This window comes from Balaenoptera borealis, assembly GCF_965194805.1.
Source record: "Balaenoptera borealis genome assembly, chromosome: 9".
Lineage (NCBI taxonomy): Eukaryota > Metazoa > Chordata > Mammalia > Artiodactyla > Balaenopteridae > Balaenoptera > Balaenoptera borealis.
The window spans coordinates 22,604,325-22,616,671 of NC_138873.1; the positions used below are offsets into that span (position 1 = coordinate 22,604,325).

The 12,347-nt window shown below is 34.7% G+C and overlaps 1 protein-coding gene across 5 annotated transcripts in view; it reads right to left on the reverse strand.

Moving 5' to 3' along the window:
- Window positions 1-12,347, reverse strand: part of VTA1 (vesicle trafficking 1) — a 72,712-nt gene that overhangs the window by 39,238 nt on the left and 21,127 nt on the right. For all 5 annotated transcript variants that reach the window (XM_082405563.1, XM_082405560.1, XM_082405564.1 and 2 more), the window contains one exon: window positions 11,902-11,977. In XM_082405563.1, the coding sequence (XP_082261689.1) occupies window positions 11,902-11,977 (76 nt within the window). The remainder of the gene's footprint in view (window positions 1-11,901; window positions 11,978-12,347) is intronic.

A 12,347-nucleotide genomic window follows, 5' to 3' on the forward strand; every position in this document is an offset into this window, starting at 1 on the left:
GCCCTCAATTCTCCCAAGTATATTACACAAACAACAAGGGCGCTATATAACTCCCAGGAACACTGGACATAGCACAATGAGAAACACTTTAAAAATACATATTCAACAAACTTACTATCATGATTCAAATATTAAAGTGTTATCACAAATTACATGTATTTCCTGGAGACTTATTCAAAATTTTTATACCTTTGTATTTTTCAAAGCAACTAGAATTTTATAAAACAAATTTTAAAAATGAGAGTAAAACTGTACCATAAAATCTTAACTATAATACACAAATACTTAAATTTACTCTATTTTTATAATATTTGAAAGGTACACTCCAATTAGCTGAAAGATATCCAAAGAAGGTATGAACATTAACTAGAGAATGGACTTGAGGATATGGGGAGGGGGAAGGGTAAGATGGGACAAAGTGAGAGAGTGGCATGGACATATATACACTACCAAACGTAAAATAGATAGCTAGTGGGAAGCAATCGCATAGCACAGGGAGATCAGCTCTGTGCTCTGTGACCACCTAGAGGGGTGGGATAGGGAGGGTGGGAGGGAGGGAGATGCAAGAGGGAAGAGATATGGGAACATATGTATATGTATAACTGATTCACTTTGTTATAAAGCAGAAACTAACACACCATTGTAAAGCAATTATACTCCAATAAAGATGTTAAAAAAAAAAAAATCCACCAGGGCAAGAAAAGAAGCCAATGCTATCTTTTGGGGGGGGGGGGAAATATATACATATATATATATATATATATATATATATATAGTTTTGTGAAATAACTTTACTTTATATAATTTCATCAAGCTTGGAGAAAAGTTTTAAAACTAGTACAGGATATCTTTCACTCAGATCACCCAATTGTTTACATTTTGTATTATCAATCTACTCAAATATGCATGGACTTACTATGCACATATTAATATGCAAAATGTTTACTGCATTTTTTTCTGTACCAATTAAGAGTAAGTTGGAAGTCACTCTGCCCCCTTACCCTTTCATTAATCATTTTCTAAGATCAAGGACAATCTCACACACAACGGTTATTAAAATCAGGAAATTTAACACTTACACAAGAATACTGTTTGATCCACAGTCCCAATAAATTCTGTCAATTGGCCCAATGATGTCCTTGGTAGTTCCTCCCCTGGGTCTATTTAACTTAAAAAGCATCCATTATTTAGTTGTCATTATCTTTTTAGCCCTTAATCTGGAACAGCCTTTGTTAGCGTTTCTTGACCTTGACATTTCAGTTTGGATTTATCTGATATTTCCTCATGATTAGGTTCAGATTATGCATTTTCCACAGGATTTGCACTGAAGTGATATTTGCCTTTCTCCCTTCATCTTTTTAGGAGCCACATAATATCAGCTGGTCCCAATATTGATTGTGTTAGGTTTGACGACTTGGTTAAAGTGGTGTCAGACAGGTTTTTCCATTACTGGCTTACTATTTTCCCCTTTAAAATTAATAAGCAATCTGAGGGGAGACATTTAGAGACTAATATAAATATCCTGCTCATCACTAAATTTTCTACCCTCTAGTTTTAAATCCCATTAATTATTTCTAACTTTATCGTCATTTCTCTATTTATTAGTTAGAACGCTACTGTAAGGAGCTTTCTCTGTCCTTCCATTATTTATTTATTCATTCATTTATTTATTCCATGTATGTTTCAGTAGGGACCAATGAATTCTTATTTTATTCAATGCATTACCTATTAATATCATTCATATTTCGATAGTCAAATTGTCCCTGATGCCGACAGTGGGAACCCTTTCAAGTTGGCTTCTGGATCTTTCTGACATGTTCCTGTGATTATGTGAACCATTTCTTTACTTTCTGGCACAGTAAGAAGGTCCAGCTTCATTTAGTACTTTCACTTACCCAGCCCTAGATTCAGTCCTTTCTATAAGAGTCCTGGTTCCTTTTATAGATGAAGGGTATTTAGAACACAAAATCAGGCACTAGAGGTGCTCACTGTTATTGATGCATCATTGCTTCTAGGTTCTTTCAGTACAGAGATATAGGAACTATGTTTTATGTGCATGTGTACACACACCTATGTATATATGCTGTATATACAAATACATGCATATACTGTATATGCACACATTTATAGTACACATACATACTGTTTATAGAACTATATCTATTTTGCCTTATTTGTATATTTAAAAGCATGAGTTAATATGGACATCTCCAACTCCAATCCAACACTATAATACAATCTAGTCTTCGCCCATCCCCCACTGTAACTTCTTTCCCCAGAAGTGAGAAATCTGGCTCCCTCAATATATTTACTCATTTGCACAATCCTCGAATATAGAGTCACAAGTTTTAGAATTGCCAACTCAATAACATCAAGAAAAAGCAAACCTACAAACAATAGTTCAATATTTAACTTTTTTTTGCAGTAAAACTGATATACCTTGAGATGTATAAATCTTAAGTGTATAGTTTGAGTTTTGACAAAAAGATCTACCCGTGTAAAACATACTCCTATCAAAATACAACATTTCTAGTTCCCCAGGAAGCTCCTTTATATCCCTTTCCGGATCAATTTCCCCTTGCCATACACCAAAAAACTCCTAATTTTCTTCACTAGAATCAAGTTGTCTGTTGTAGTACTTTATATGAAGGGAATCATACAGTTTGTATTCTTTTGGGTCCTTTTTTGCTCAACATAATGTCTACAAAATTGATCCATGTTTTAGGGTATATCAGTAGCCTCTTTTTATACCTTAGTAACAGCACAATTTATTTATCAGTTCCTCTGCTGGTGGACATCTGGGTTGTTTACACAGCTTTGGGATATCATGAATAAAGTTCCTATGAGCACTCCTGAACAAGTCTTTTCTGGACATATGTTTTCATTTCTCTTGGAAAAACACCAAGGAATTGCTGGGTAAAAAGGTAGGTGTATGTTTAACTTTATAAAAATCTGCCAAATCTTTTCCCAAAGTGGTTATGACATCTAACATTTTCACCAAGCGATGTACGAAAGCTCTTGTTTTCACACATTCTAGCCAATATTTGATGTGGGCAGTCTTTATTCATTTTAGATAATTTTACTGCTTTTAAACTATTTATCCTACCAATGACTGAGAGGGGGGTGTTAAAATCTCCAACCACAATTATGACTTTTTTTCTATATTTTCTTTTATTTTTATCACATTTTGTTTCATAAAGTTTAAAACTGCTATTAGGTACATAGACATTTATAACTGTGATATCTTCTTAATGAACTGTAATATCTTCTTGATAACAAAATGTCCCATTTTACCTCTGGTAAAACATCACCTTAAAGTTTACTTTATCTAATATTAATATGGCCACCTCAGATTTTGCTAACTTAGTATTTGCACTGAATATTTTTTCATCCTTTCATTTTCAAAATATCTGTGTCTCTGTATTTAAAGGATGTCTCTTATAAATAGTATACAGTTAGGACTTGCTTTCTACTTTTAAATTGGAGTGTTACTCCATTTACATTTATAGTATGTACTGATACAGCTGTATGTAGGCCTAAACTTTGCTATTTGTTTTATATTAGTCCTATCTGCTTCTGTTTCCCTCTGTTCCCTTTCCCTGCCTTTTTGGGGGGGGATTACCAAATATATATGTATAGTTACAGTAAGTTTTACTTAAATGGCATATATATTTTTTTCAAGAAACAAATAAAAGAGAAAATATATAGTTTTTAATGTATTTACTTATACACTGTATCAGTGTACTTTATTCCTTCCTATAAATCCAAGTTGTCATCTGGTATCATTTTCTTTCAGCTTGAATAACCTCCTTTCTGCTGTTCTTTAGTTCTTTAGAACTTTAGTGCAGATCTGCTAGTAATGAACTAATTTATCTAAAAATGTCTTTTATTTTACCTTCATTATTTGAAGGGTAGCTTTGCTCTACATAGAAGTCTGAGCCGTCAGGTTCTTTTGCTTGTTTCCTTCTTCTTTCAGTACTTTAAATATGCCAATTTCATTATCTTCTTGCCACAACTTTTTTAAAAAATGAGAAGCCACCCATCCTTCAAAGCATTGTTACCTTGTGCATAATGTGTCATCTCCCAAGACAGCTCCTTCAAGATTTCCTCTTCCATCACTGAACTTTACTGGTTGGACTATCACAACCAGTAAATGCTCTCAGGTATGGTTTCTTTGTATTTATTTTACTTGAGGTTCACTAAGCTTCTTGGCTCCATAACTATTTTTTTCACCCAATTTAGAAAATCTATGGTCATTATTTCTTCAACATTTTCTTTCTAGTGTCTTTTTTGGGACTCCAATTGTACATGCTGGGCCTCCAAATATAGTAGTAATAATACATAATATGCCTATTTCTGAATAAATTTATCTTAATATATAAGATTGAGTAGATGAGGATAGTTTCCATTAAAATTTTCATGTATTTTATGTGGATGTCCTCTCTAAATATTAGAACATTATCCATCAACTAATAAAAGCAAAATTAATGATTTTTAAGCGTTTACTATATGCTAGGTACTTTGTTAAAGGCTTTACATATATTTTCTCATTTAAAATCCAAGACACCTTGAAGAAGTAGGTGTAACAATTTTCTTCATCTTACACATGTGGGAACAGGCTTACATAAGTCAAATAACTTACCCAAAGTCACACAGTTATGAAGTGGCATATGGGATTTTGAGGCCAATGCCTGCAGTATTCTGAACGACATTATACTAACATTGCATACAAAAATATTTCATTCATTTACAACTACTTGAAGATCAGGTACAAGACACTGTTCTTGGCAATTATTATACAGAAGTGAATACAAGATACATGAAATTCCTACTCTAATAAGAGAGACAATACTACCCTCATATCTTTCTATTTATTATTACAATTATTAAGAATGAGACCTCCAGTGTACAGTGAGAGCATGAAAACTTAAGGTATGGTGTATGTACAAAACACAGTTTTGTAAGTAGATGCATTTCTCCTGATCTACCATGGTTTTCTAGGCTCGCAAGAAGATGTTGCTTAATTCTGAACCTTACAGTGCAAATGAATACCTTAAACACACTACCTCCTTTGCAGACAGCTATTCATGTACTACCTCCTTTGCAGACAGCTGCAAAAAAAATTCATGTACATTATTATTCCAGTTATGTTGCAGCCCTGTTTTTCGAGTAGGGAGAGTCTCTGATTGAGATACAAACAGGATTCTCTGGGAGCTCCCATAGAGGGATGTAGATCAGTGCCAATCAAAATATGGTCCCAGAACCAGAGCTGGCCTGCAAACTGTTTACCACTTTTGTGACAAGACAGTACAGAAATTGAGAGCATTTAGGAAACTTATAGCAAATTAGGCTTGTATTTTATATGTCTTTTTAACGTTTTATTTTTCTAGTTAATTATTACTTATATTTTACAAAACAATCAGTTTGCAACAGAATGGAAATTAAGAAGAAAAAAATGCTGGACCTTTATCACACAGAGTTTGTTAATACTGTTCTGGGCCATAGCATCTGGGGACAAGGAACTTTTATTTTCTGATTCTGTTTTCTCACTGTAATTCAGGGTTGTGAAAGTGAAACAAGATATATCTAAAGTGTCTAAGCACAGTGCCAGGCAAATGGTAGGACTGGATCGTGTCACTGTATTTTGTCATTACTACACCATATATCATCATACTCAGTTATTCTGCTTCCCTTTCCAAGTTGGAACACAAACCTTGTGAGGGCAGGAAAACATGCCATATTCGTTTGACTCCCCAAATTAGCAGAAACTCAACAGATAAGGGCAAAACGGTATCTGCTCCTCAAACATTGCTAGAAGTGAAATAAATCTAAAATACGATAAAAGAAAGCCTATCAATACTGGCCGTAAGTAGTTAATACAAGATGTTAAAGTAGAAAAATAACTTATTTATATTTTGAACATCACTTGCTTTAAAATACAAAATTAAAAATTTTAATATATACTTCTGGTAACTCTATACCTAAAACTGGGAAACTGATTCCAAGACAGTTATAGGAATGGTAGAAGTTTACAATGACAACAAATTTAATCAAATTTTGAGATGGAATTGTATATATAAAGCACAGTTAAAAGAGTTAAATAACTAAACAGATAGGAGTGTTCAGAAACAGAATAGCAACAAATTTTAAGTTGAAGACTAAAGAAAATACAGACTTTTAAAATTTCTGTGAATACTGCAAACTATGAATAATGACATGAAATTAAAAGGAAAAAATGTCAGGAAATAGACCAAGAAAAATGAGATCTATTACATTTTAGATGAGTTATGAAAGAAGTTCCATGTAAACAAGTCTGAACATTATCTTCATCTATAGATTGAAAAATGAAAAGCTAAACTATAGCAACTTTTGAAATATCTATAATATCCTGTATTTCCTTGAAATAGCTACTAAATAGCTACTATAATAGCTACTAAATAGCTACTGTTTTTACTCTGAGATTTTACCCAATGTGCAAATTTACAGCCACTGCCAGAGAAGATGTAAGAGTAGAATGAGAGTCTCCCCTTTGAGGACTTGCAGTGTAATCTACTCCAAAATACGATATACAAAACTTAAGTCAGGGACTTCCCTGGTGGCGCAGTGGTTAAGAATCTGCCTGCCAATGAAGGAGACACAGGTTCAATCCCTGGTCTGGGAAGATCCCACATGGCGTGGAGCAACTAAGCCCGTGTGCCACAACTACTGAGCCTGTGCCCTAGAGCATGCGCGCCGCAACTATTGAGCCCATGCACCGCAACTACTGAAGCCTGTGTGCCTAGAGCCCACGTTCCACAACAAGAGAAGCCACTGCAATGAGAAGCCCACGCACCGCAATGAAGAGTAGCCCCCGCTCACCGCAACTAGAGAACGCCCATGTGCAGCAACAAAGACCCAACGCAGCCAAAAAAATAATTTACAAAAAACAAAAAACTTAAGTCAATACATTTATAGTGTAACACTCATAAAGTTAAGATCCTAAATGAGTTGAGAGAATGGAGAAATGCATATAAGGGCTAGAATAATGGAGCTAAGACTCGAAGAGAAGGTAAGACTTAGACAAAGCAGGCTAAAAAACCAAAGTTTACAACGGTGAAAGCTGAGCGGGAGGTAAGCAGAATAGTCTGACAAACATACAACTGGACTGGTAAGAAGTAGCATAAGAAGGCGTCTGGACTTGAAATGCCAGGAAAGGAAAAGTCCCTGTTAGGTTCTTCAATAAAACAATGACAGAGGAGAATAGGTTCCAGGGTAAAAGAGCCTAAAATAGGAAAATTAATTAGGTAAACTGCAGTAAAGTAGCTTGTGAACCAACGACCTTAAAAAAAAAAAGGCTGGAATGTTAAATAAAAGGAATTTAATTAGAAGACTCAATATCTTTACGTACAAATGCCATAAGAAGGCCCCAGATGTTCGTCTTGCTCCCTCCCTACACTGACAACCCCTACATTGCCATGTCATGTTTCTTCTCCTTTCTTCCTACTAGAAATTAGTTCTTTGCTGTCATAATTTCTGGTGGCTCTACTTTTTGTTATCGTTTATGTAACTTAAATGGGTAATTTTTCATCCCTCCTTTTGTAGCTTCTAATCTAAAACTATTTTTGCTTCTCTCCTTTTCTTTTTTTGTCTGCTTTTTCATCTTTGCTTTTTATTCTCCTTTTCCCATCTCTTCTTGCATGCTTGGAACATATAATCATACACTGGTAGAGCTGCAAAGGACCTCAGAGATCTGCTCAACCAGGCTTCCCATTTTACAGAAGAAAAACCAAGTCCTGAGAGGTAAAATGACCTCTTGGTTTGGAGTTTAGGCTTGGATCTGACAACCACTGTCACTGTTCTTTTAAATAAATTTTCAGAACTGATAGGGAAAAAACACACCATTTTTTAAACTTTAAAAAATATAATTAAAAAAACCCCATTATCTTGATTATAAAGATGATAAAATTAAAAGATAATTTTAAAATACACAAATAAAAACTACAAGATAATTATAATGCCTTTCCCTTCCTCATTTTCTGTTATTATAGACTTTAATGTTTCTCAAACAGCATTCTTTGAGAAGCAAGGGAAACAACTCTTTTTGAAGAAAGTTCCAGCTTTATTAAAAAGCTATGGGATACTATGCAGGTAATAACACCACCACATTTCCTTTATAAATGAACAAATAAGAAACAGCAATTCCTGAAATACACCTACAGGAGCATATATTAAAAAAAAAAAAAAAATCTGCCTACCTGAAATCCTTAAACTTATTCTTTTCCCACCTTTCTGTTTCCTGTCTTTGTCTCTGCTAGTGTTTTCAAAGTATAGGATGAAACTAAAGTGAAAGTGGAAAGGAGGGAATGAGTTACAATGCTTTGAGTAACCAGTTATACCCAGCTTTTAAAACATGTCATGTTTTTAATAGTTATTGTGAAATAAGAAATGTTCCGCTAGTTTGTGTCTTGTTTTAGGCATAGAGTGCTTAAATCACAAGTAAATAAATACAAGCCTGAGATTTCCTCAGACAACAATGAGGACCTACCAGAGAGGGTTGATGCCGATGGCTACTTTGCTTATCTGTTTTGGTAGGAGCTGTGAAAGTCACAGCTAGAGTGTATTCCTCCCTATTCCACTCAAGTGGAGCATTATTTAAAGTTATGACATTTTAAATCATTATTCTGAAAAACCTGTATCTCAGTGATAATGATGAAGATGCCACTTCTAGAAATGGAAAATGATGGAACAAAAAACCAACATTAGAAGTAAGGGAAAATAGAATTTGAAACTAGGCTGATCAAACTGGCTGGCTGGGGGATTATGTTATTGGTGTATGGACAATCTTGCCAGTATTTCACTTTCCTTGTCGGCTGCCTTTATTTAGTCAACCTTAGTTCATGGCCAAAAACCAGTTCACTAGTCCTATAAGGATAAGATCACTGTATAATAATGGATATGAGAAATGTCAGCATTGTATGCCAAACAAATTATAACTTTTGATATATACAACTTTCACTGGATGTATAAACTTTGCATGTTATAACAAACATATGTAAGTTAGTGAAGAGCACCCACATATAATTACACACTAAATGTGTGTACATACATTTTCTAATTTAAAATGCAGGATTTACATAAAGGCCCAAAGAATAAACCTCAGCCCAATCAAATAATTATAGGGACTTCCTTTCCATGCTGGCCTTACAATGCCTAATTTCTTTTTCCCATACCATTTCAGACCCCTCCTGCTCTCTGGATCCTTTAATCACCAACACAGATGCTATTTCCTACTTTAATGCCAATGCAAGGCAGAAAAACTTAGGTTGGGTGATTAGACAGGGAAAGAAAAGAGTGTAAACATTTTGGGAAAATGTCCCTTTCACTCTTGGGCTACGTGCAGTCTTCAGTATCCTCAGTATCTAAACATCTCTTCCCCAGCTCCTTTTGAAGCCCTCTCATTTGTCCCATTAAGAGTCCTTGCCTTAGCTACTTTGTTCAAATAACTAAGAAAGCTGTTCTTTGTTAAGGATACCTATATGTAAACTTAGATGTTTTTTCCTTCTGAAATGCAGATGAATTACATGCTAATTATGTGTGGAGGTATTTATGTGTCCCTTAAGTAAAACAAAAACAAAAACAAAAACAAAACAAAACCTACATTACTCACTTAAGACTTCTGGACATTTTGTTCTTTTTCCTGTATCTATTACTTTACCTTTTATCTGGGTTCCCCACTGTTAGCAGTTATAACTTCAAAGAACTGTGTGCTTGCGTCTGAGATACGTGGGCAAAAGGAGCTCCTCTAAGTAAGAAGTAGGAGAGGCAAGAAAAGCCATCGCAGAAGTGTCTGGCAAACTGATCTGCTACTGTGCCTTATCATGACCTTCTCTTCTAATATCTTACATTTCTATCCACTTCTCTAATTGTGTTTCTTTATTCACTTCTTCCTCTAGCCTTTTAAATACAGGTGTTTATCAGGATGTTTACCTGACCATCTTCTCTCTCTTTCAAAACTATCTTCTTACCTGAGGGTTTGTCTAATCTCCTAACTTGAACTTTCATCTCTATTTTGCATATTTCTTGTCTTTTTATTTCCGAGAGTCTTGTGGTGATTTATTTTTGGATGCTACACCTGCACCTCACACTTTAAAATATAAGTCTAAACATATTATTTTTCCTCAGGTCAACGACAACCCACTTTGTACGAAGTTCCACAGTAATCATTAACTAGTTCTTTTGCCAAATGACTTGTAGTTCTTTCCTACCCCAGTTCATTCTATAGAGTCTTATCATACCAAGCACCCCAAAGTATAATTCTTTATTCAATAAATCCCCTAATTGAAGATGCCAGGCCTTTTATCATCTGTCTGATCTGGCTTATGACTTACTTTTCTAATCTGGTCTCATTATTCTCCTTCAGCCACCTGGTACTCACCAAAACTCTACTACCTATCTACAGCTTTCCATAATATCATGCTTAAATCACCTCTATATCCTCTGTATGCCCTATTTAGTATAGAGCCCCATACTAGTAAAACAGGAAAAAAAATCCAGATCAGTAGTAACAGGAGACAGGAGTAGAAAGGGAACTAAACAGTGGATCCACAGGGCCTCTAAAATGCAAAAAAGTGAGACGCATTTGTGGTTTTCACACTCCAGGCCTCAGTCTTCTCTTATATTTCTCTATTTCAAGAAAAGTTAACAGCAGTGGCTCTCAATGGGCATTTCCCTATACCCTAGCGGGTGTTTGGAAATATCTGTTGGTGGTTTCTAGTCATCTGACTGGGGAATGCTGTGTGGGCAAGAGCCAGGATGCTTGATGTTTTGAAAGAAAAGGGACAGTCACACACATTAAAAAAGTGTCCCTCATTCGGCACAATTTTGAAATGTTCTGCACATCTCTGCCAACTCAAAAACTCAGCTTATGATCATCAGGCCTAGAGCTTAACTACATTTTACATATAAACCAAGCATTTATTGTACAGTTTTGATGCACTGTTTTATGAACATGTAAAATATCTCATAGATAGATTGTACTTTGTTTTGTTTGGAACGATACACTGAGCTGCTCACCATTTTGAAAAAATCATTTCATAGAAAGCAATGTTCTTCATAGATTTCAAATCACTAATATGACATGCCTCTATCAGTCTCATTTGTAACTCTCTTTTCTCCTCCGTTCCTCCCTCCCTCATTCCCTCGCTCCCTTCCTTCCTCTCTCTCTCTCTTTTGTTCTCTTTCTAGATTAATATCTCCCGTCTCAGAAAACAAATTTTCCACGTCAATGGTAAAGCCTGCTACAGTGAAAACAACACTGAACTCACGGCAACAAGTTTGTCACTTAGCCTCAGTTTGCTCATATATAAAATGAATATGTGCTCTACTTATCTTAGAGTGCTTATGAGAAACAAACTGATAAAATGGATAGGAAGTATCTTGTAAAATGTCAAGTTCTATATGTATTTTACAATAGAGACAAATCTTTAACAATAATATTCCTGGCTAGAAACAAAATAGGAAAAAAACAGCACTAAAAAGTCTCCGCCTCCAGTAATGTTTACCAAATAACAGTACAGAAATTTAACAGCATCCAGGATCCGTAATATTTAAACACTTAATAAAATCAAACTCTGAACCTGGGGTTCAGAGACCAGTACAGTAGCTATGTACTCACTAAAGTATAAAATACATCCTGGATTTAAAGAACTTACTACAAAAAAATAACATTTATTGTTAAAAATAATTCCATCTTTTGTTTTCACTTTTTAAAATGTGGCTAGTAGACAATTTAAAATTACACGTTTTGCTTATACTACATTTCTGATGGACATGCTACTCTAAATAAACAACGTAATAATAAAACTAATAAAAAGCAACCATACTGATCTCCAGCCAATAAGACAATAAAGAATGTACACTCACTTCATCAGTGAGTTCTCCAAACACTGTTATGACATCTATTAAAAGACTTGCGGTATAGAAGGACTTGATCATGTTTCTGGAAGAGAAAAGAAAAGTTCATCTAATTCAAATGAAAGATGTAAGAATTAGTCTTGTAGCTACAAGACAAAAACTTCCAATGTTTATAAAAGCACTCTGAAATTAATGTTTTAAATAAAATCAGATTTCAAGAACACAATGGAGCTCCTTCTGTAATCTGTTATTAGGAGGAAGTTACAACACATACAACAGGTGACCATACTACAAGGTTTCATAGTATGCTTTTGATTTTAGAAAATGTAATGACAGTACTATCTGAATCCATATCAAGCCATGTGTATTTCTTTGTATTTAAGTCTTATCATAATAATGACAAATCACTTGAATCGGTAGCGGTGGGAATTTTTAAAATCAGTATCATTGGACCA